General features: G+C 38.7%; 1 protein-coding gene across 2 annotated transcripts in view; it reads left to right on the top strand.

The window, feature by feature from the left end:
* Window positions 1–24380, top strand: part of EGF (epidermal growth factor) — a 49828-nt gene that overhangs the window by 10508 nt on the left and 14940 nt on the right. For both annotated transcript variants that reach the window (XM_052682446.1, XM_052682447.1), the window contains exons 3-19: window positions 45–244; window positions 1187–1368; window positions 4101–4331; window positions 5304–5506; window positions 6716–6841; window positions 7821–7943; window positions 9793–9915; window positions 11086–11211; window positions 12047–12183; window positions 13333–13481; window positions 15674–15778; window positions 17386–17609; window positions 20326–20493; window positions 21294–21443; window positions 22405–22554; window positions 22877–22993; window positions 23963–24088. In XM_052682446.1, coding sequence (XP_052538406.1) covers window positions 45–244; window positions 1187–1368; window positions 4101–4331; window positions 5304–5506; window positions 6716–6841; window positions 7821–7943; window positions 9793–9915; window positions 11086–11211; window positions 12047–12183; window positions 13333–13481; window positions 15674–15778; window positions 17386–17609; window positions 20326–20493; window positions 21294–21443; window positions 22405–22554; window positions 22877–22993; window positions 23963–24088 — 2640 coding nt within the window. The remainder of the gene's footprint in view (window positions 1–44; window positions 245–1186; window positions 1369–4100; window positions 4332–5303; window positions 5507–6715; window positions 6842–7820; window positions 7944–9792; window positions 9916–11085; window positions 11212–12046; window positions 12184–13332; window positions 13482–15673; window positions 15779–17385; window positions 17610–20325; window positions 20494–21293; window positions 21444–22404; window positions 22555–22876; window positions 22994–23962; window positions 24089–24380) is intronic.

Consider the following 24380-nt stretch of genomic DNA (forward strand, 5'->3'; position numbering starts at 1 on the left):
CTATTAATTGGTGTTCCCCTCCTCCCCTTTTTTTTCAACACCAGACCCTGCACCATTTCTACTTTTTCACCATGGAAGTGCCATCTACAGAATTGACACTGAAGGGACCAATCATGAAAGATTGGTAGATGATGCTGGTCCATCAGGACTTATGGATTTTCATTATACAGAAGAGCAAGTGTACTGGGTAGATTCAGAAAAGCGACTTCTGCAGAGAATTCACCTGAATGGCACAAAAAGAGAGGTAAAGTCATCATTTCTCTCAAATTGTTTGAGTTATTGGACATTAAACTCTATGCAGAAACACCTACTCGGAGGTGCAATTCTGCTTGTTTATTTATTGGCATTTCAGGTTTATTAAACAGTTTGCAACCATAATGATTCTGGTTCTGAGCCTAGGCTGTTTTACCAACATTCACAGTACATGTAGTATTTTCTACAGATCAACTAAAAGGGGAGAAATGTAGACAAGCCAAATCTTTGAAGACAATAATGTCTCTATCAGTTTTAAATTAATCTTTGGCATTATGAAAGTTTGTCTTCCAGATTATCGTAACTCAAACCACCACAAATGGTATGAGAAGAATGTGCTTGAATTCCTGCTGGTTTTTTTTTTTTCCTCAACCTTTTTATCGGTTTCTATGGTTGCATAAATGCTTCTTTTAGAACTGCATCCTTTGTTCAGAAAAAACTGTGCAGTTCATTGCCTCTGGCTCATTAAAGAGAAGACAGGCTGGTATGGCTGCACTTCAGTGCTGTGAGAACCTTCTTTTGTTGGAGAGAGATTACTGGTTTTGCTGTACCCATGTGGAATCTTAACTTACGCATTTTAAGCTGTTTTTTAAAGATCAAACTCCAGCAACAGTGTGTTAGGTTGTCTTTCATCTGGCTGCTTCATAATGTTTCAAATGTAGGCAGAAAATGTAGCTAGATCAGTCCAGTGTATCGCTTACAAATAATATTTTCTTTTACCTGTGGTTCTCTCATTCAGAAGGAGTGTATGTAAGAGCCAAGGGAAAATGAAAACAATTAAAAAACAAGAAAGACCAATAATACATTTCTGAGAGAAAATGAAGCAGGCCAGTGGAGTGAGATGGAATCCTCACTCTGGCACAAGTCAATGTACTGAAATTCAAGCGTATGGCAACTATGATGTTTCTTGTTAACAATTTTTTGTTGTTTACAGAGATTATGTTATATAGACAAAGGCATTTCAGGATTTGCTATTGACTGGATAAATCAGGACATTCTTTGGGCCAATAGACAGAAAGCAACCATAGAAGCAACTGACATGAATGGGAAGAAACGCCGAGTTCTTCTAAGAGATATTGGTCGTCCCACAAAGATTGCCATTGATGCTGAGCAAAGGTAATTTTAACTAGGTTAGTAATTTCAATTAAAATGAGCTCTAATATACTAAGTACTGTGACGGTGGTTTACCAATTGTGGAAATACTGTGTGCATGGTGTTTTGTCTTTAGTACAATACCTACCTGAATGTTGGTAAAATCGTAGAACCATAGAATTACTTCGGTTGGAAGGGACCTTGCAGCTTATCCAGTTCTGATCCCCTGCTATGGGCTGGTTGCCCCCCACCAGGTCTGGCTGCTCAGGGCCCCATCCAGCCTCGTCCTGACCACCTTCAGGGATTGGGCATCCACACCTTCTCTGGGCAGCTGGTGCCAGTGCCTCAAAGTGAAAAATTTCTGCCAAACATCTAATCTAAATCTCCTTTCTTTGGGGGTAATAGAATAAAAGATTAATAAATATGTAAGAGAGAACCAGAGAAGTGTGTGAGAAATGCCTACTAAGGTCTAATGCAGAATCTATACCAATTGGTCATCAGAGAAAATTTCTTTAGTTAGGAGATCTGAGGATCTGCTGGTCCTTTCTCAAAGAGAGCATAGTTTCAGGGCAGCAGGAAGAATTCGAGCAGCAAAAGCTACAATGCCTGCAAATCATAGAATCACAAGGTTGGAAAGGACCTACAAGATCGTCTAGTCCAGCCATCCAAATGTTGCTCACAAATGTTCATCCCAAATGTTAGGAGTCCCTTTTACTCCCAAGCTGGCATACTTAAACTATAAATATGTGTATTTTCATTTAAAATATTTTCTTCTGATTGACTTAAATATAGTGTTTACCAGCTTTGGAAATATTCACGGGTCCTTACATCCGTGGTCAAATGCCACGGATGGATATGTTACAAAATGACGTTATAGAAGTATATTTCCTGAACTCAATGTAACATATGTAGAGATTCAAATTTGTATATTCACCTAGGTGTGATTCACCATGCACTGAAACTGTACATAATATGCTTACAGAAAGCCAGTAATAAACTGTAAAGAAAATAGACTTCAAGAAGTTTGATGTTACAATTCTGTCCTGGTGTGTTTTGCTTGTATGAAAACCCTCTATTTTTAATGTGAATTAAAAAAAAAAAAGAAAGAAAGAAAAATACCCAACAATATGTTTATGCACACATTCTCTAAGTCTGATGTTAACAGTGTCTTTCCTAAAATCTATGCAACTCTTAAGAAATGAAAGTCAATGTGGTACCCTAGTAATGGAGTTTTTCTCAAGGAATGTGCCTAAATATTAGTAGCAATAAGATTATTTTACTGCTAATGATGTAACCCTAGCTGTAAGATTGATTTTTTTTTTTTAAATGCTATTAAAAATGCTGAAAAATCAGAAGTAAAAATAAAAGAAGGAGATGACAAATAAAGTAAATGCTGGCAATTACTCAAGCTGGCTTGTAAACTTTGTTCTTCAGTCTTCCTGTATGTTAAAATCATAAACAAATTTGCAAAATATCTTCACAGAAACTATAATTACTGTTGTTTCTTAGTTTCCTAATCGACAAAAAGTGAATGCTAGCATTTATTCAAACTTCCAGAGCATTGAAGTTTCTTAAATAGCAAAGGGTGGCACAGAAATGTAAGCAGGTGTTAATGAAGTGTTTAAAAATGACAGTAGAAAGCTGGACTGTCCTTCTGGAAACATATTTTTGCATCTACTTTAATAGTCTATAATGACTGGAGGCCATGCAACAGGGAGAAAAAGCCATGAGGCAAGGGTTGTTTCTTCCTGCTTGTTTAGTACAATAGATTAACACAGTAAAGCTGGTTTTATGCTGTTTCATACTGTAAATTTTGCAGTTTTGTGAAGATAAGGCAAAATTATTAAGTGTATCATATTTTTTTGTGCTTAAATGTAAGAATCTAAAGCAAAGAATCTAAATCCAAGCCTTAAGAAATAAAATAGACAAGTGAATGTTAACTTGCCCTGTTAGAGCTGTTGCTAACTTTAGTCACATCACTAAATCTGAGTTCTGATCCATTAGTAATCTCAGATGTATGTAATTTCAGTGCCTAACTGATCTGGGCATTGAAACTTTATTTTGACTGGGCCTTAATTTAATGACATCATAGGCTGGCTGCTGTAACCAGGAGGAAGGTGGTAGAAGGAAATGATTTGGTATTGTTAAGTAAAGTACTAGTCTGTGTGGTGTTGGTCTGAAATTTTTGGAGATGACTTCCTCCACAGAGGCAGAGGGCCAAACATCTGCCTCAAAGATACATTTTTTCCTAAGTTTGCAGCAGTCCCCTGTAGATTTCAGAGGTTGTTCTAGTTTCCCTCTCTGACTGCAAGGTGGAACAAAGCAGGGAGAGAGATAACTGTGCCTCGTGGTTAAGCTGGGCTGATTCCTGCTTGACCTACATGAGATTTCTAGTATATCATTGCTTCCTGAACAGTCGTAAGTCTGCTGGTAAAAGTATATTTATTAAAACAGGAAAGCAACTGTAACAAAAAATTAGTGGTAATATTGATTCCATTAAACAGGGAACACCCTTTTGGCGAAAATTATTTCCATTCTAAGCAGAGCTATGTTTTGAAGGACATATGTTTTTTTCCTGGAAAAGGTCAATGTATAGTGAGGAATCCCCTTGCTTTGTTATTAGCTTTGGTTCTGAATGCACTTTGGTAAGATTGAAAAAAGTTTGCACATGGGAGCAAGGAATACATACCAGTGATGTTACCTTGTAAGCATATAAATACTTTATTTTTTTCCCAAAACATGCCTCTTTCCTGCAGGATACTGTTTTGGTCATCAGATGGTACAGTTTCAAGCATATACCGTGTGTCCCTCAATGGAAGTGATGTGAGAAATATTTTAAGAACCACAGAAAAAATAAAGGCCATCTCACTAGATTTTGTTGACATAAGGCTCTACTGGATCCAGCATGACCATGGGAATGAGATTTCCCATATTGGATCATGTGACTATGAAGGGGGTGCTGTTCATTTGCTCCAAAGTTCTGGTCGGTGAGTTTTTCTGGGCTGTCAGAAAGAAAGCTTATTTCCTGGGCATGCAGTTAAAGAAAGCATAGGAGACTTTTATTTTGTTGCTTCACAACACTGTAATGCATATAAATGTTTTGTAACTGTAGTTCTACAGAGGTGAAAACGGAAAAAACTAACTGTTGAGTTCACTGCAGATAATACTGCCACTTAGTACTCTCCATCTTCTAAGCTTTTAGCAAATGATAACCATATAATCCTCAGAAATCCTCTCGGAGTGTTTATTAGTAGCCTTTTTCTGCAGATAGAGAAGACGAAAGCAGAGAGCTTAAATGATTTGTCCAGGGTCACTGTAGGTTAGCTCAGGTGTCTGAGCTATGCTCAAAAGCCTGAGCTCTATCAGGTCTTCCCTGTCCTCTTCTAAGCCTGTTGTCCTCTTCAGCTGCTGCTCAGGGAGGTATAGATGGTGCCCTGTGCTCAGGCTCTTCAGAGAAAGTCAGCAGATTTTTAGTTATCCTTGTCTCCCCAGTGCCTGACTGAGTGCAGCAGCAAGACAGATTTAAGGAAAACCCTGTTCCTGTCCCTCCATCTCCATCCTAACTTCCTGAGACAGTCAGAAGGTTCAGAGAAGGCACTTTCCAGTGCCACACTGGGAAATGGGGGTAATTTTCTGGCCTAAATCCTTCAATAAAGCAAGTGCCCATTTTAATTGCTGGTTCAATAGAATCTGTCTCTGTCAGTTGAGTCAGTCTTAAACAGCATCTCACGTACTCTGTGAGAAATGATCACAGTTTTTGTAGCTGTTTCTTGTTAATTTGAAGGATTCTGAGTGCTGGGAGTGTCTCTGGCATCTCATCTGACTCTCACATACGCCTAAAAGAAAACAAAGGCTATTTACAGTAAGCTTGACTGAACTCACTGCTCAGAAAATGTGTGAGTCAGTATATACAGGAATTGGGTGATGTGCCATTTCATACTAATTTTTCAATGTTGTAGATATCAGTTGCTCGGTATGTCTCTCTTTGCTGACCACCTGTACTATTCGGAGCTGAAGTCTGGTACAGTACGGACAGCCAACAAGTATACTGGAAAGGTTGTAGTCACTATTAGCCTGAAACCATCACTTTTTCCACCCGTGGAGATAAAAGTAGTGCATCCATTTAAACAGCCTGGTGCAAGAACAGATCTTCAAGAGTTTGGTAAGTAAACTGTAATGTGTTTGTGAAAATAATAATGACGTACATACTGACCTTTCACAGTAATAATTTTCTTCTGCAAAATTCCAGGCCTCGGTAAATTCAATGACCAGGTTTTCTTCAACTTCAGCAACCCATATGTTAGCTAGCGTATCAGACAGGAAGCTGCTGAGCATTAACTGCCCTTTTCATTAATTTGAATGCATATAGAGACAATTGACGATCTTCAGAGGTTTCTCTCCAGCCCTGTGATTCTATGTGTGATTTTCTCTGTGTCATCACTTTTCCAATTTTCCACTTTTCCAGTTTTTTTCCCTTCCACTTTCCTTTTTCTTCCTTTCCTTTGTTTCACAAATTTATTTTTATACTTTCTAAATGTAAAGACAGCCTTTTTGTGTGTGTGTGTGTTGATTGTATTCATCAAATACCAGTTCTCTGCTGGAAGTTTTAATGTAATGCACATCTAAATACCTCTGATTGATTATTATGGCACTGAAGGATTTTAAGAAGAATATAGTGTGACCTACAAGTGATAGCGTGGATGTCTCAGCTTCGTTGGATTAAGATTCATCTTGTTTAAGACAGGTCTGAGGCTGCCATAGTAACTATTAAATGAGAGCCCTGGGTGTCTTTAATTGGTATCAGTTGCAGCCTGCGGTATGAAATAGCCATGCCGCTGCATTTCGTTGTGGGATCAGAAGATGAAAGTTGACTGCTTTCCTTGATGATTCCTGCTGAGACAGTAGGAAGTGCAGGGTCCCCAAGAGGTACAGGTGGTGTAAAAACATTAGGAAAAAGTGATGTGTGCTTTTATGAGCAGAATCACAGAATCACCCGGGTTGGAAGGGACCTCAAGGATCATGTAGTTCCAACCCCCCAATCCTTCCTGTGGAAAGAGATGCTTCAGTGTCCGTTTGCCTTGTTCTCTGAAGTGAGAGTAGCAGTAAGGCTTCTGCTGTGGGCTCATTTCTTCTTCCTCTGAAGAAACTTACCTTTTGTCTTTGAAAAATGTACTCTTTGTCCTACAAACGCTTTAATTTGATAGTGAATTTTTGGCTTCATTTTACCAAAAAATCAGAAAGTTATAGAAGTTATTAAAAAATAAGTTAGTCATGTTGAGTAAGTTACTGTTGAGAAGGAGAGATGTGTTACTGAACAAAACAGTTCCTCCTTGAACAGAAGATTAGATTTATATTATGTTTGCTTTTCCAGAAAAAGGAATCTGTGATTTGAACAAAGAAAAGTGCAGAAGAAGAATCTGCAGGCTGGACTCAAGGACTCATCGGTGTAAATGTTCTAGTGGCTTTATTTTAAGTCGAAATAAACAGTTTTGTGAAGGTAATACATAGATCTACTCTCAACTTTATTCCACCAGATAAAAAGAGTCCTCTGCTCTTTTACTTTATTCCAATCTTGAGGATGAAGAAACACTTCAAGGTGACATGTCAGTTTAGTGGCCTTCCCTGTGCTAGTACAGTCTAAAAGGAGACATACAAAAATGCCACAAATGTTGTTCTTGTGAGAAATGTTGGTCTTAGCTTATTGCTAAGCTTAGCTTATATTATATAAGCTTATATAAGCTTAGCTTATATTATAGAAATTGTCATTCTTATGGATCTTGATATAACTTAGAATGGATTGCATCACTGTAGGTGAAATGTTGAAAGATATCGTAACACGATGGCTGTTTTAAGCCTCACCTTTGAAAATTGCATTGATTCCTAACAAGTATAAATGTTTGAGTATGCATTGCTTTAATAAAAATCTGGTATTATTAATTATTGTCAACATATGACTTTTAGAAGCACCATTTTCACTGCACGACCAAAGTTGGATAGATGTAAAAGCATCAGAATTATGAGCTTAAAACATTTACAGCAGCCATGCAGTCCTCAGGAAATTAGCCTGAATTGTTTTCCAAAACGAATCTTCTAAAACACTTCCCCATTTTGAGAATTTTTGTCAAGTCATGTTGGAGCCATTTAAAAAAAAAGAATTTTTTTGTCAGAAGGAAGTATCTAATGAGAATTTTTAGGGTGCATACAGGATTATGGCACTGGAATCTGTACGGGAAGGCATACTTTGCCTCTGGACACATGTTGAGCACATACAGCCTGAACATGGTGCTTGAAGGTTTTTGAAGCTTATTTGAATTAGGTCTAAAGACTTGCTTTTTAAAAAAGTATTTAGTAGGACCAACATATCTTGTAAAATGGATGGGAAATAAAGAGATTTTTTGAAGACTGTGAGGCTTTGTTAATTCAATTCCATGACATTGGCTGGTGATCATATTCTGACATAGTGCTTCTTTTGGCAGATATCAATGAATGTGGCTTCTGGAATCATGGCTGTACTCTGGGGTGTGTGAACATTCCTGGTTCCTATTATTGCACCTGCCCAAGAGGTTTTGTTCTGCTGCCTGATAGGAAAACATGTCATGGTAAGTAGCACTAATTCAAAGATGTCTACAGTATGATTGGATATAAGGAAGAAATGTTTTATGATGAGGGTGATAAAGCAATGGTGCAGGTTGCCCAGAGAGGTGGAGGATGCCCCATCCCTGGAGACACCCAAGGTCAGGCTGGAGGGGACTGTTTTGTCCCCTGTTGCAGGGGAGTTGGGCCAGATGACCTTTAAGGGTCCCTTCCAATTCAAACTATTCTGTGATTTTATAATATGGGAGACAGTCCTTGTATAACTCAAACATCTGAAAGTTTTGCTTGTTGCATTGCTTCTCTCCTTTAGTATACAAGTAGGACTAGCTTAAACTGCGTGTACCAAAGACAGATGACATTTTTAAGGAAGTAAGTCACACACGAGTAATCACATGTGAGCCTCTTGTGGACCAAAGAGGATTGAGGTTTCATGCATCTGTGTATCTGATTCTAGAGGCCTGCATGCAGCGCTCATGTTGAGTTATGGCCTAACCTTTACAGTGTTTGCTGAGTTGCTTTCTAACTGGCAACATCTTTTCTTCCATAATTCAGTGTTGTGTATACTTGGCCTACAAATGAATCCAGTTTTTCTAAGACATAAAATGTGAAACTGAACAAAGTTCTTCAGGTCTTGGGTTATCTCCCATCATTTTTCTACTTTGGAAGAGACATGTAAAGATCCTTCTTGTTTCCACAAAAATTAAACATTGCTATATGAATAGAAGTGCCTCTTTAGAAGTGCCAGTGCACAGCAGTAAGTTCAGTATGGATTGTGGCAGGCTGCAGGGTGTATTAAATATCAATACTAATGTCTAAATATATCCGTACAGCCTATTGATTTTTAAAACTCCAAGAGGCACTTCTCCCTTAGTTAAATGAAAGCTAGGTACAGGACTCAGGGATCTAAGCATAGGTGTCCAGCCTGTGGGAGACTGCATGAGGCAGTCAGATGTGACTGAAGACCTGCAGCCAGCAGCTGCTGCGTGGTGCAATGTCCCCGTGTGTCCAAGATGACTAACTTAAACTCTATGCCTACAGTTTGAGTGCCTCAAATTAGATAGATAATGCAATTTTTCTAACATATGTTAGGGATGTGGCATGGGTAGTATAACTCCATAACCACTGTAACATAAGGCAGATATGTCACTATCTATTCACCTTGAGATTGTCTTGTATGCAGCTGTTCATCCAGAACCACATGCTGTGGTGGGAAATAAACATGAGATTGATTTCTTCACCTTCTTCACCGTGCCTAAAGGCTTAGAGCAGTCCAGTTCAGAGCACAGCTGCCTGGGAGGAGTATTTGCAACAGCTATGCCCCATTTAAGCTAGTATATGCAGCTGGTTCAAAGAAGTAGCTGTGTAAAACCTGTATTAGTTCCAGGGGGTTCTGCCTTGTGGTGCAGAAATGGGGCTGCAAAGAGATGCAGCACTGCAGAGCAGAGGTGGAAGGAGAGGATCCCATGGAACTGCATAAAAGAGGGAGTCATTGTTTTTTCCTAATTATCTTCATGTTTTTCGCATTAAGTCTGACTTCCTTTTATATTGGAAACTTGATCCACATTAGATAAAGTGTAAAAGTGATAATTTTCTTATCTTTTTCTATTTTAATCTCATTCCTTCATAAAAATTTGTAAATTTTAGACTGATGAGTCTAAGGGCTTCATGACTCAGTGATAAGTTTGGGTTTTCCTTTGCTGTAAATAGGAGAATGTAAAAAAAATTTGGATGGAGGAAAAAAACCAAACAACTGAATAACAGCTATGAAAATGTTAACACACCTCTTGAAGAAGGTTTAATAAAAATTTATTCTATCATTTATGATTATCTTTTTTCCTCTTTAAATTACTCTAGAGCTAATTTCCTGTTTAAATAACAACACTGAATGCAGCCATGGTTGCCTTCAGACATCTAAAGGGCCTGTTTGCTTTTGTCCTGAAGGATCTGTACTCAAAGAGGATGGCAAAGCATGCACGGGTAAGTGTTTAACGTTTTCATAGTGGTAATGACTGCCAAACTCTGTTCTTGGCACAGAGAACCAGAAGTAAATGATGGCACCTTACAGTCATTTTGCAAAGCTGTAAATGATTGTACAAGATAGGAGGCAGTGGAAAGTCTGGCTCTTTGAGCACTGAGATGTGCAATATTCATCTTCATTTTTAATAGATGCTTACTAGTAACAACATTCAATATTTACAGGCCAAATTCTGCTGTCACATGAAACAAGTCATCTCCCAGATATTGGTTGCAGGTGGCATCTACAGTTTATATTTGAGAGGAATCATACAAAATCAGCGATTGGTTGAAATCTGAAGATGACTTTATCAACATTGCACAACCTAGGTTCTGAGGCACTTTAACTTGCAGCAATTTCATCTAGCTAGCCACAAATGACATTTTTGCAGTTAGAGTATTTGGAGAAGTTCCACCTACTCATCTGTCATTCCATATTCTAGTGCCTCTCCAAATTCAGGCTGTACTTTTCATCCGTATTTTTGTAAGCCTAGGGATCAAGACAGCACAGTTAATGCCAATCTCATGCCTTGACAAATCCCCTTCCTCTTTTACAACTGCGACTTACTTTGCACTGTACCATATACATGTAGCAATGTTGCCTTTTTGCTGGGGATGCTCCACTGAGTTGTACAGCCCAAGAAGAATGAATGGTTTCCTTTCGTTTTGCCTAAAATTTTGCCTTGTTCTATTAGGAAGTCACTGCTTTTCACCAGTTCATCATCCTAGATTAATTAACTTGGAGAATAGTGTTTATTAGTTGCAGCTCTGCATGGAGTGCCATCTCTGATAGAATTTGTTACTGTTTTATTTTGGATGAGATTTCCATGGTTGAAAAAGTTCTCAAAACCAATCAGCACATGGAAGCCTGGTCATATATCCCAATCCCATGCACTCCCATCTTGTGTCCTGAATTTTCAGGAAAGGCTCAAGGGGAAGCTGAACCTAATTGTATTTCATTTCACTGGACTTCTGCTTCCAACATGAGGCTTTTCAGAATTCTGTCCATCACAGAGAGAGTTTATACTGTAGAAATCCTAATCAGAGTGACTTGCTCGCTTACTTATACTTACAATTTTGTTGTATTTTTTCCTTAGGATGGCAAAGTTAAAATTTTCCAATGCTCTGTTTAAGGTTGCACATCTCCAGATAATGGTGGCTGTAGCCAGATATGTTCTTCTTTAAGCCCATTCTCCTGGGAGTGTGCTTGCTTTCCTGGATATAAGCTTCAACGAGACAGAAAGCACTGCACTGCTATAGGTCAGTATCTTGATAAGCCTGCTTATTTCTGCCAATGAAAGCAAAAATGTTTCAGAGGCTTTTAAAGTGGGTAGCATAACTGGAGTACAATTTTGCACTAGTTCCATATTACTTTGAGCAACTCTTAGAAAAATAATTTGGTTACTGTCTATCTATGTACTGGTTCTAGCACAATTAATCCTAGCCTTGCTTTTAGCTCAGTAATGAGAGTGGTCACAACGTTCTCTCAGGAAATAGTTTTAGACTGCTGAATTAACTTAATAGATGCATGAGGTTACCTCAGATGTGTGTGAGATTTAAATCCAGGCTCCAGAGGTGAGAGGCTAATAAAATAAAATACTACAAAATTCCTTCTGTCCTTCTCTGCTATGTGCTTAAGAGATTTACCTAGCAGTGGAAGTGGAACTATATCTTAATGTCTAAATGTTATATTCAGGTTTTTGCCTCTTCTTTTCTTGCTTCTTTGTTACTTATGCTTTCACACTTTCAGACCTTCCAGGGACAAAACTTTCATTGCTTGCTTAGGGTTGGCCTCAGGTAATTAATATAGTTAAGTGAGAATGAAATAATTTGACCTGAAAAGATGTACATAGTTATACAGAATTGAAAAAAAAAAAATACAAAGTATGAAAAGAAACAAATGAAGCAGTGCCCAGAATGTACTTCAGTAGTTAAGGTATTGGTGATTATATTATTAAAGTGCCGGAAAGAACACAGAGAAACAGAGCATATGGGGGAGCTGTTGTTCCCACCCACAACATCCTATGTAGTGATGTATTCTAGGAACCATTTTGTAGCTGGTAGAATTAACATATGTGTAATTCTTCTTCACCAGGCCCTCGGCCATTTCTGTTGTTTGCAAACAGCCAAGATATCCGCCGGATCAGTTTTGATGGAACAGATTATGCAAGTTTACTTGAAAGGCAGATGGGAGTAGTCTTAGCACTGGATTCTGACCCAGTGGAAAATAAGGTAAGGTATTAAAAATGAGAGGATTTTGAAGTGTTGCAAGGACAAATGGATTGGGCTCTCGTGTGCCTTAACCTTTCTGCTGTCAGTGATCCAGATTACACATTGCTCTGCGTGATGCTCTGTTGCCTGCCCAGGATTGCCATTGGCACAAGATGCCACACACAAGTTGAAGTTTCACCCTTTCCTTACTGCCTTAATATGTTTGTTGACACAGCTAATTCACAGGGAATTTGGTTTAGTGTATTTTTTTCAGAAGAGCTACATGCCACAGTCCCTTCTAATCCGAGGAGTAATGGTAATTACTGAACAAAACTCATGAGTGCTTGCTGGATTTTTTTCTTATTACAAGATATTCCTGTTGGAAAGATGAGTGTCCTCCTCATAGAGAGCAGTTTGTCTGGGTGGGCACATCCCAGTGTCCTGCACTTAGCCTGCGGAGTTTAGAAGAGAAGTTCAGCTATACTTTGCTGAGTCTCCCATGGCAGATGGTCATTTTTTGGGGGATGGTGAGATTTATTTACACTCTTAGAGAGACACAGAAGGGTACTGGACGGTACAGTGAAAGCCAGTAAGGAGTTCAGTTATGTTGCTGGAAGCGTTTCAGGGACCAGATGGACAGAACTAAATAAATGGGAATGTAACCGGAGCCACATTACAGGGTGATCATTTCAGGTGCCACTGGAACATGGCTTCCTGCCATGAAACAGGGCCCTGTGTGTGGGAGCTCACAGTTCATCTGCATTGTACCCAATGTAAATCACCTGCTCTGGTAGCATTAAGACCCCTTTTCCAAGTAAGCAGGTAGTGACAGGATAACATGCTTCCTTTTGCTTGCTACTGCTTTTGCTTTCTTAGCTGTGCTGCATGTGCAGCAGTTGCTTACTGCAACAACCCATAGGGTACTGAGGTGACTGTATGTAGGGCAGTTAGGATTTACTGCTAAGCACAAGCAGCCTGCAGCAGTCATCCCGGTTGAAGGACATGTGCCTTTCATTTAGTCAGGAATCACAGGTGGCCCATGCAGATTTTTGAGAATAAGCATTCAGGGGATTTCTGAAATGAAAAAGTTCATTCAAAAGAGGAACTGAGGGAAATAAAGCAGAAAATTCAGTGGTAACTAAATACCCCTCATGTGTTATTTCTTCACAGATTTACTTTGCCCACACCGCCTTGAAGTGGATAGAGCGAGCTAATCTGGATGGCTCAAATCGTGAAAAAGTTATTCATGGAGCTATAGATATACCCGAAGGCCTTGCTGTGGACTGGATTAACCGTAAATTGTATTGGACAGACCGAGGGTACATGCTCCACAGTGCATTTATGTTGAAGCATGCCATAAGATATTTGGAATAAATGACTGGTGATACAGAAATAGCTGAGATATCACTCTAAATTCAGTAACATTTCACGTTCTGACTGGATAGCTGTAATCTTTGGTATATACAGTAGAAGGATCTTTAAAACTATAGTGCGGGAGGTTCATGTTCGGTCTACTATTGTATTTTTATCTTTGTCTGTCAAAGGAGCAAGGTTTTGGACTCAGTTGCAAAAAATCTAAAGCATGTACCACATATATACATTTATATGTGTGCGCACATGTGAATATATGTGTGTGTATACGGTTGAATTTATATATATTCACAATGCATGTTTATAAATATATATGAGAGTATTACTGCACTGAGTACATCTCAGGATGGACTCAGTACTGCTGACAGCTAAACTTATGCCCCTTAAAGCTAATGGGCAATTACTTTAAAATAATTTTCTTTGTCAATTCTCTGTTATTAAAGGGAACTGACCACTGGCAATCAGTATGACTTCATGTCTCAGATAGTATTCAAAGTCACATGTGGAGAAAGAGAATTCATCTGTGGTAAAAAGATGGTGTCAGAACAGAGCATGCAATGATGGCTTCTTAAATAGCAGTCACGATACTCCAGCATAACCCATATTTTATTAGTCAAGAAAAGATCATTTTAAAAGTCCCAGTCATGGTCACTGTCCCTGTTAGATACATTACTAGTCCACTTCCTTGATATCAGGTACAAACTTGTCTATGCAATCATACTTCCATATAAATATGACATAATTTCTTGTGAAATGGGAAACTGTGGTTCTCCATAAGACAAAATCCAAGGATGTAGCCATGAGTTTGTATTTGCTACTTCTTCCTCACTTACTGGGTTTACCTGTTTCTATTCCACATATATAGATACATAGGTTGCTCTGAAAGTAATGGCTTGCATTTATTTCCGTGGAAATCACAACAGGTACAAAGAGCACAATAGCGGTACTTCATAGAGCACATTCTCAGTTATCAGACCACTATTTTTCAACATAGTCACCACCATTAGCTACGCATTGTGGACAAGAGCCTGTATGGTATGACCATAAATATCTGCACCAGCAGATGTTTCACAAGTGCTACAAGAATGATTGCATCACTATTGATAAAATGTTACCTCTGCAGTCCATCTTTCATTGATCCACACAGAATGAAGTCAGAAGGTGTCAAATCTGGACTGTGTGGTGGGTGTGGCAAAGCATTTCTGCCAAAATGGACCGTGTGCTCCATGGTCTTCAAACTGCAATGAGTCCTGACATTATTGTATTGCAAGAGAAAGGTTGTCCTCTTCTGTGACACAGTTTTGCTTCATACACATTTCCATGTTAGACGCCATTTCGTCAGACTGCTCCTCTGCTGCCGTCTGTCACATGGCAACAACATGGAATGGGATGGTGGTGGGAACATTCAGTCTTTACTGCCATACTGCCAACATCCTCCTCTGATATCATGGGCCAACATAATAAAATAGGAGACATTACTTTCCGAGCAGTCCTAGTGTATATGTTTCTCCTTCTATCCTTGTGTGATATTTCTTTATGGATTGAGGAAGGCATGGAAAACGATAGGCTTGCTTTCATGTAGAGGCTGACGTTTGTTCAGCAAGATGCAGTTTCTAGCAATGAACATCTACAGTTCTATACTTCACTGCTCTAGATCATAGGAGTGATCAGAAGGACTTTTACTTCTGTCCCTATAAAATAGATAAAATGTTTAAGTTGACTGCAGTTTATGGATGGAAAATGCTACAGAATGTGCTATTTAAAAAAATTCTTTACACACTTGATAGTGTCATTCAATTAGGAGCTGTTTTTTCTCCTGACTCCTTTTAAAGTTAAGATTAATCTGTTAGCAATCATAATTCCAACTCATCATTTTCCTGAAAAAGGAGAACTTCAAGTCATCTACACAGCAGCAGCTATTTTATCATCATGTCCTGGACCAGATAATGGAACTGTAACGTGAATTACTTACAGATAAAAGAACTGGACACCCTATAGCAGCAGGATTACTTATGTCTTTGCAAAGTGATTTCTTACAGTTTGTACTAAATTAAAGCAATGAAAAAACTTAGTACATTGTGCCTGAAAAGGCAATTAGAAAGATAGAAGGGAGGACCTAACAGTGTCTTATGTGTTGCAGGAAGGCATGCATTGAAAGAAGCAATTTGAATGGAATGCAAAGAAAAATGATCATTTGGGAGGATATCTCTCAGCCCCGAGGGATTGCCATTCACCCATTTGTGAGGTAAGGAGTGATAAACATGTTAATTGTGTAGCAGTTAGCAAGGCTTTTGAAAAATGAGCATGCCAGCCTTGCCCTTTTGGCAGACAACATCTACATTAAGCCTTACATTAGGACAGTAATTGCCTAGCAGAGTGATGTGAGCTGCAGTGATTTATGGCTGGATTTTTGTTGTGAGCTGCAGCATGTTAATTCCTCATTTAGATTTAAGAAATTATAACCAATAAAGATAATGGATGTGGTTGAAACTACAGAGAAGTACAAGCTACTAAAATCATCCTAACTGATAATTGTTTTGTTTTTCCATATGTACTGCTGTGAAGAAGGTGTAGGCACTTTTGACATATGTGGCTTACAAAGGATTTTTTTATGGCCATGTTTCAGTTTCCCCTGAAATCTACTGTTGTGGAGGTGTGTTGGTTTAAGTACACTTTGTACCTTCTTAGATAGTGCTGAGGTGATCACAGAAACCGTGAAATTTTAGAACTATTGATGAAATTCTGACAATTTTAATCAGCAATGAAGTCCCATGGATTTCAACCTATATACCTATAGTAAGATGGTTTTCAAGGGATTCAGAATCCTGTTGAGTTTCTTTGTGCTAATATCCTGCTGTTTCTAAGTACTGATGCAGGAAACCAAATCAGGGAGGGTGTTTTGTTAGCTTTACTGAGGAAATCTTTCCATAGAGATGGAAGATGGTAGTGGCATTATGCACAAAGCAGGTCAGTTCAGGGAGATTGCTTATCTGAAGTATCAGTAGAGGCATAAAACTTGCACAGCTTGGAGCAATAGCTACCAGGGGAAAAGGAAAAGGAAACATCACTAAACCTTGCTTTGTTAGTGGTGAGCGAAGTGACAGTGTCCATAACTGTAAAGCCAATGCTGAAGAGGAGTCTGCGATAGAAGAAAGACTATCAAGAACACTGATGCCTGCATTGGCTACAACAAAACTACTTGTGTAAATAAAGCAAAGTGAATCCAGGGGTATCTCTGTAAACCTGAAAAAGGTAGCTAATGCCTTGGGCTGAGTCCAAACTTTGAAAGTAATTTCTGGGTTTAGCAGTCTCTGTTTTGAGCTGTCTTGCACTGTTCCTTGAAAAAAAATCAGCATTCACTGTGTAACACTCAGGACTCCTGAGGGAGACCCTGAGAATTACAAAGTTATTAAAAGATGAGGCAAGATCTGTCACTGGTTTGTTGTTTTAAGACAATTTGAGGACTCTAGCTTGCTCTCCATAGGTGGTGGGTAACTTTGCATGAGTGCGTTGTTACATCATTGTTTAGCCAACCAGCTGGGTAATGCATCAAGTCTTCTATTGCCTGACTTTGCTATGCCACTATCAGCACTTGTGGAAAGTGCAAAAAGCAGATTGGAGGACTAGGCTGGATAGGAGCTGTTTTTGAAGGTTTTGTGCTGACAAATGTAGCAGGGATTCAGCATTAGTTCCAGTGTAATCAGCTGGAATCTTATGTCAAGGTATAAAAGATCAGCAGCCAATATATTTGTTTGAAGCAAGCACCTTTCCTTCTACTTCTTGAAAGAACTCCACAGAGTGAATAGCAATCACTTCCTTATTGACTCCCTGTTTGTGTTTTGTTTTCTAAAGGAGATTATTCTGGACTGAAATGGGCATCCATCCCCAAATTGCCAGCTCTTCGTTAGAAGGCATAGATCGTCGGGTTATAGCCAGCATAGGTCTCGTGCATCCCAGTGGAATAACTCTTGACTACTTATCCAACAAGTTGTACTGGTGTGATGCTAAGCAGTCAGTGATTGAGAGTGCAAATCTGGATGGTTCGGGTCGTCGAATTCTTGCACAGAACGATGTAGGTGAGGCTTTGGGGTTGATAATTACCTACTGCTTCTTGTCAGCGTGCATGTATATGTGCCTATGTGACTATGTATTGGAGATCTTGGTTGCTGGCTGTACTGTGTATCCCTTGCAACTCTGTATTGAACTTAATGGCATTACTTAATTCTCTGATCTGTCGACCGAATGACATTAATTGATCTGTTTTAACAAAAGAACACCTTTCTGACAATCTCTGCTTTTCCACATCAGCCATTTTGCATTACATAGAGACCTTTTCTGCCTTCCCCACAAAAATGAAAAGAAGGGAAAAGTTAACTATGTTTGGCTTCTTCCATGCATGGCTGCTTAGTTTAAATCAAGTCTTGCTGTATTTACTGTGCCAGTGAGTTAATATTGTCATAAGCCAGAAGACAATCTTGGCCATTAAGGTCCTTGAGAAAAGAACCTGCATCTGCAGTGTTGAACACTGGAAGAATTCTAAACACACAGAAAGCGTTGAATAGAAGAATGATTTGTGCTGTATGCTGGTAGATGTTATTGCTGAGTTGCTATTGTTTGACATGTAATTGATTTTTTTTCTGGAGCAAGAAAAAAAAGTATTAGCAATGAGGAACTGATGTACCACATTTAAAGTAAACCATGTGCTTGAAAATCTCATACATGGCAAATTAATTTCTGGAGAGGACAATTCCCTTTTGTGCTTGAAAACTCTCTGGGGACCAGATTTTTTTTTTTTTTGTAGGTTTACATACAAAACATGGACAGAATGAGGACTCTTTGTTCAGCAGCATGATTGGTGCGTTGAATTACTGCTGTTCTGGGCTCTGCTCTGTGAAGGCTTGTGTTCATTCTCAGCCCAGCTGCCCTCCAACTTGTTTGGAGGTGACAGGGTGAGATCTAGGAGGAAGCATTGTTCTGCTTGTCTGTAGGATATTAGAAACCCTGGGCAGGGTGACCTTGCCAACATCTCTTGCCCTGCTGTATATTCTGCTGTACACTCCTCCTTGCAGCTGACTTGAGAAGAAAGGCCTTAAAATCTATTGATTGTCTCACTTTCTTTTTCTGCAAGGAACAGGGCAATGTATCTTTTGGCTGTATATCAGAAATAAGTTTTTTACAGTATGTGTAGTGAGGCACAGGTTGCCCAAAGAGGTGGTTGTGCCCCATCCCTGGAGACATCCCTGGTCAGGCTAAAGGGGCTCTGAGCACCTGATGGAGCTGCAGGTGTCCCTGTTCAGGGGAGTTGGACTAGGTGACTGTTTAGGGGTCCCTTCCAACTCAAAAGAACCTATGATTCTGTAATACTAGTGTAATACAGTGCTGCAGTAGAAATTTTTATGACAGCAGCTCCCTCTAGTGCCTCTGTACTGAGAATTCATTTAGTCTAGTTGCATGTGAAATAGGTAAGATTAGTTCTGCTCTTCTCCTAGCCCTATTTTCACCTTTAAGTAAAACAGCTCGTAAGCACATGCCCAAGTTAGTAAATGTCATGACCATTCATTTTCCTTATACTGTGGTTTGAGTTTTGGAAAGGCTTCTGCTTACATGTAACTATTAACTTTCTTTCTTCTTCCTAGTATCTCCATTAATGATGTTGTGTCTCTATGTTTAATCCGTAGTATCTTTACCAATGAAGAGATTAAGAAATATGTGATCAAAAGGAGTGTTGTTGATGATGTAGGCTATATATCTTTAAAATGTGAATAAATGTTGAAATAGAAACAACATGTAAATTTTGTGCTAGTTGCCCAAATTTCATGGAAAGAAGAGCTAAGAACAACATCCAGTGATTTTTACAACTCAGTGGGGGTGGTGAAGTGCTAGGAGAATAAAAATATACTCTATAATTTAACATTTAAAAACAATTATGAAATATCTTGGAAATTTTCTTACGTAGTATTTTTTCCAGTTTATTTGGGGTGTGTATTTAAGATATATCAACATATACTACTTCTCCAAGGATCTAATTTATCTAATTTACTTGTTTTGTTTGGCTCTGATTTTTGCTAAAACCATTACTTGTAGGGTTCTGACATTTGTTATTGAAGCTAAACATCATCTAATTGGGGCTTACATCCAAAAATTATAACACAGAACATAACACCTTGTGTCTAAAAGATACACCTCTCAGTGAGGCTCAGACAGTATTCAGAATGTGGGTGAGGACCAGGAGGAAACAAATCTGATTCAGAAAGGAAGAACACCCCTCTGAGACCAGTTAGACATCCAAGAAAGGTCACGATGTGTTCTTACCTTCCACTGCAAAAAATTTGTTCATGGATTACACTGAAATCAGGAGATTTCTAAATGAGTAGAAAGACTAATGGCAGTTTTCTACCACAACAGAGGTACTGAAAACAGAATAGTTTTGTAAGGTTTTTATGTCTACCCTTATATGTGAAACTGTCCTTAGGACTCTGAATTGCTGAATTCCTCTTGGGAAGTCAAACTAGAGATCTGAAGACTTCTGGTGCAGATAGTGTTGTGCTACCAAGGGAAAATTTACGTACTGAGCCGAGTTGGGATTTCTCTTACTTGCTGTTATTCTGCTGAGAATATGAGTAACAAGTGCCTGTGGTCCATCATTCATGGATACTTGGCTCTCCTCATGAGAATGTCGAATAGAGAAGTCATTACGAAGAAGTAGACTATTATGCAGACACAGATCTTGTATACTTGATTTCTTGTGTATATTCTACAGATGTGGAAATGAGGAATCTTGTTTCTTTCTAGGCCACCCCTTTGCTGTAGCGGTGTTTGAGGATCACCTTTGGTTTTCAGACTGGGCTAGGCCATCACTAATGAGGGTCGACAAGAAGACCGGGCAAAACAGGGTACGTCTTCGAGGCAGCATGCTGAGACCCTCATCAATGGTTGTAGTTCATCCCTTGGCGAAACCAGGTATACTGCAAAAATTGAGCAGTCATTCCCTTCCAGCCTCCTCTTGATGTTCACTGATATAATAGCTGTTCTCATGTCCGTGGGGAGAGGATTATCTTCTCAGAGACAGGTCCTTTAAAGGCCTTTCGCAGTTCAACTGGCATTTATTGAAAGCATCATCTGGGCATGTGTCCAGGAATACTAACGAATTTTTTATATTTATGATCATGCCCAAGAATATATGCTCATCAACTACCACAAAGCTGCCACAGACTTGTAATTCCTATTTATTTTAGTTTACTAGCATCCTACTCACAAAAAGTAATGAATTGTAACGTGGAGAAAGGTTTTGTAATTTATATTAGTTTTTTGATCAAATAATTTGATTTTCTGTTCAGAACAATCTCCCTGTAAGCAGACAAAAATGTCATGTAATTCAGTAGACCATGACTGAGAGAAGATAATCACAGGTTCCTCATGCCCTTGTAATGTTTTTTTCGGGTGACATTAGGACTCTAAAAATTAAAAAAGAGATAATAAGAAAATACAATAATAAAACGTCACACATTGGTTAAAAAGAGAATATGTAAATCTGCTTTCCTGCCAGTGGCTTGGTGATAATGTTTATGCTTTAATATATACATCCATTTTTACCTAAAAAAAAAACAAAAACAAAAACAAAAAAAAGCCAAACAACACCCATTAGAAACCTACTAGCTTTTCTGTCCTTACTGTGTTTCCTGCTGCTCTAATTCTGCACGACTAAGAGGAGATGTTCACTGAAGAAACAGCTTGTTAAGTTGCCTGGTTTTCTTCATTAGGGGCAAATCCTTGCCTTCATATGAATGGAGGCTGTGATCAGATCTGTGAAAACAATTTTGGAGTTACCCATTGCACATGCCACCCAGGATTTGGGAAAACTCAAGATGGAAAAACCTGTCAGCCTCTGAATGCTTCTAATGTGACAGCAGGTACAATCCTCTAATTCAAGAAAAAGACCAGCTTAAAGAATCTGGCAAATAACATTGAAAAACGTTCACTTTCCATTACATAATGAATGACAGCTTCTCTGAAGAATGAAAATGCACATTTTCCACTGTATGTAATATAGTTTCACGCTGCTTCTCACCTTTTCTCTCTCTTTTTTTCTTTTTTCTTTTTTTTTTTTTTTTTTTGTCCCAAGGAGGCTGAATTATTCAGATTTTGTAATTTTTCATGCATGGATTTATGTTACTTCCATATCTTTTATTAGAACGTTGTGATTAGAACTGTCAAGAAACTTCACAAGGTCCACTAGTAAAACTGGCAGCCAATTGAAATGATGTGGCTCAGGTGAACAGCTTGAATGTAGATACTGCAGAAAGATTAGAACATTTACACAGTACCAAAGCTTACATGAGAATGGAAACTTCTTTACTGTATCTGTTGAGAGAACTCTGCTTTCCAGCCCTATCCTTGTACTTTGTTTTGAACTGAGACACTCTGGGTTCACAGTTGGCAGCTTTGCCCCTGCTCTCCACAGATTTGTTGTCTCCTATCTGAACATGCAACTCCTTCTGAGGGACTGATGCATCTAAGATACTTTTTCATGAATTCTGCATGCAAGAAACAAATAGAACAAATTTCATTTAAGAAGCACTGGAATGTTGTCCTAGGACAATAAGGTGCAGTGTGACCACTGCAATTTTGATATTATCTGTGAAAGAGATGTCTGTAGTGCTGACACAGTTGGATTCCTTGTTCTTTGTATTTGAAAAGAACACTAATAAGAGTTTTCAGTAATAATTTGAAGCCAGAAACAGGATAGTCTGTGTAGGAAACGATTTTTACTAAAAAACAAAAATGTGATGACTGGAAAATAGAGCAGTGATGGAAAATCAGTTAGTTCAGTAAATGCAAATAGTCTGTGTCACCTTTTTCTTTTCTTTTCAGAAACTATCTCTGTGCAGAAGGAGGCAGGTCCAATGCCAACACTAAAGACGCCCCTCCAGAGCACACAGAGCAATGCAATATTTAAGGGTACAGAAAATGGAGAAAAGAAGAAAGTTGAAGTTGTTTTGATGGCTGAAATCATGATATCAGGTAGAGTCTGAAAACTGTTATCCTTCAACAACAAATAATGTCCTAAAGGAAAAAAGACTCAAGCCAAGACTGATGGTGTTCTTAATGCTCTTATGACAAGACTGGTCTATGCAATTATGCCATGTAAAACTGCTTTTTTATTTGTCTTTGTGGTGCTTTGATATGTCAACAAAACTTGATAATATTGTCCAGGCCTAAATAAAGCTCAGTGGCAATCACTGTGCTTCGAACTAGGACGCTATGTTTTGTTTTTCTAATTGATTTTATTCTGCTGTAATTCCTTCTTTGATCCATACAAATAAATGTATATTTTGTGCTATAGATGAAGATGACTGCGCTGCACTAGAATGTGATGCCAATGCACAGTGTGTTTTGCTGGAAGACGGTGCTGTGTGCCAGTGTTTGAAAGGATTTACCAAGAAGGGCAAATCATGCTATGGTAATGAAAAACTCCACCTTCAGGAAAAATGTAGATGTGTATAAAGGAAGAAAAACAATTTTTTCTCCCATTGGCAGCTCTGCTGTGTGAATAATTACAGAAAGGTCAACGAGATCACTTGTTTTGAAATGGTTGATAAGCAGAGAGCATGTGAGATGAAATGGCTGATTATCACAGCTTATTTCCCCTGAATATGAGCGTTAATCCTATTAATATTGACGAGCAATAATGGAGATAATAGGAATAAAAAACTGGAGTATTTATTTGTAAAAATTGTCCAATTATAAAAACTCAGTCCATAGATATGAGAGTTGATGTATAATTTAGAAGTACGTGCTAAGAGATCTCTTAAAAGTTAGTATTCCTGATACAGTATTTATATGAAAGGACTGTTTCTGTTTTTGTCTAGCACTAGAGAGAGGCTAATAATCAGACAATTTCCTGATTAAAGATCACTCTCTTCAAAATAAATTTTTGGACTTGCATTCCAAAAGGCATCAGAAACAGAACAAGTTACCTCTTTTTGTTCAAGCACTGAGACTCCCAGGAGTTCATGTTTATACAGAAAGGGGGGGAAAAAAAGGGAAAAAGGGAGGTGGTTTGGGTGTAAATTCTATTTTCAATGACCTGTGGTACAAATTTTTTACACTCTTTCTCCTTCAGCGCCAAATTTGTCTCTGAGTAGAGGTTGAGACGGTAAGGATGTAAGAATGATTTTGAATGGGATAATTCCATCCAAATAGGATTATTTTTGAAGCAAATGTTTTTTTTTTGTGGAACATCTGGGTCTGCAGCTGAAAGCAGCTGTTTGATTTTTCAGGCTCTTTAGAGCATCCTTGGAAAATTTCATACCAAAGAAAGAACACTAAGTCCCTCTCTTTACTTCGTGTGTACAAATGACAGGTAACCGTATCATCTGAGAGATGGTTTCATGACCCACATGTCCCTTCTCCCTGTTTCATCTCACAGATGTCGATGAGTGTGCTGCAAATATGGATCACTGCAATCGAAACCTGTCAGGCTGTATCAACACCGAAGGGGGATATGTTTGCAAATGCCTGGAGGGCTACATGGGAGATGGGCTCCATTGTGAAGGTATGGGAGTGCACGAGGACTGTGCTGCTTCTGGAGATTGGAGAGGGAGGAATGAGCAAGAGACACTTGTAGTAATTTGGGCTAGCTCTGCATCAAGCTGTGGAGCTGTCTTGTGACCATGTTGATTGGTTCTGATTCTTTTTGAAGAATCTGATAAGGGTGTGGATCCTAGCAGTGGCTCCCCAAGACAGTCGACATTAATCATTTCTTGCTTTGTGATTCTTTCCTTCCTGTCTGAACTGTGGCAGCCTCAACAGCTGATCATTATGCAAAGCCTGTAGTTTTCAGTATA

The sequence above is a fragment of the Tympanuchus pallidicinctus genome, unplaced genomic scaffold, assembly GCF_026119805.1.
Source record: "Tympanuchus pallidicinctus isolate F22 unplaced genomic scaffold, pur_lepc_1.0 scaffold2, whole genome shotgun sequence".
In the NCBI taxonomy this organism is placed as follows: domain Eukaryota; kingdom Metazoa; phylum Chordata; class Aves; order Galliformes; family Phasianidae; genus Tympanuchus; species Tympanuchus pallidicinctus.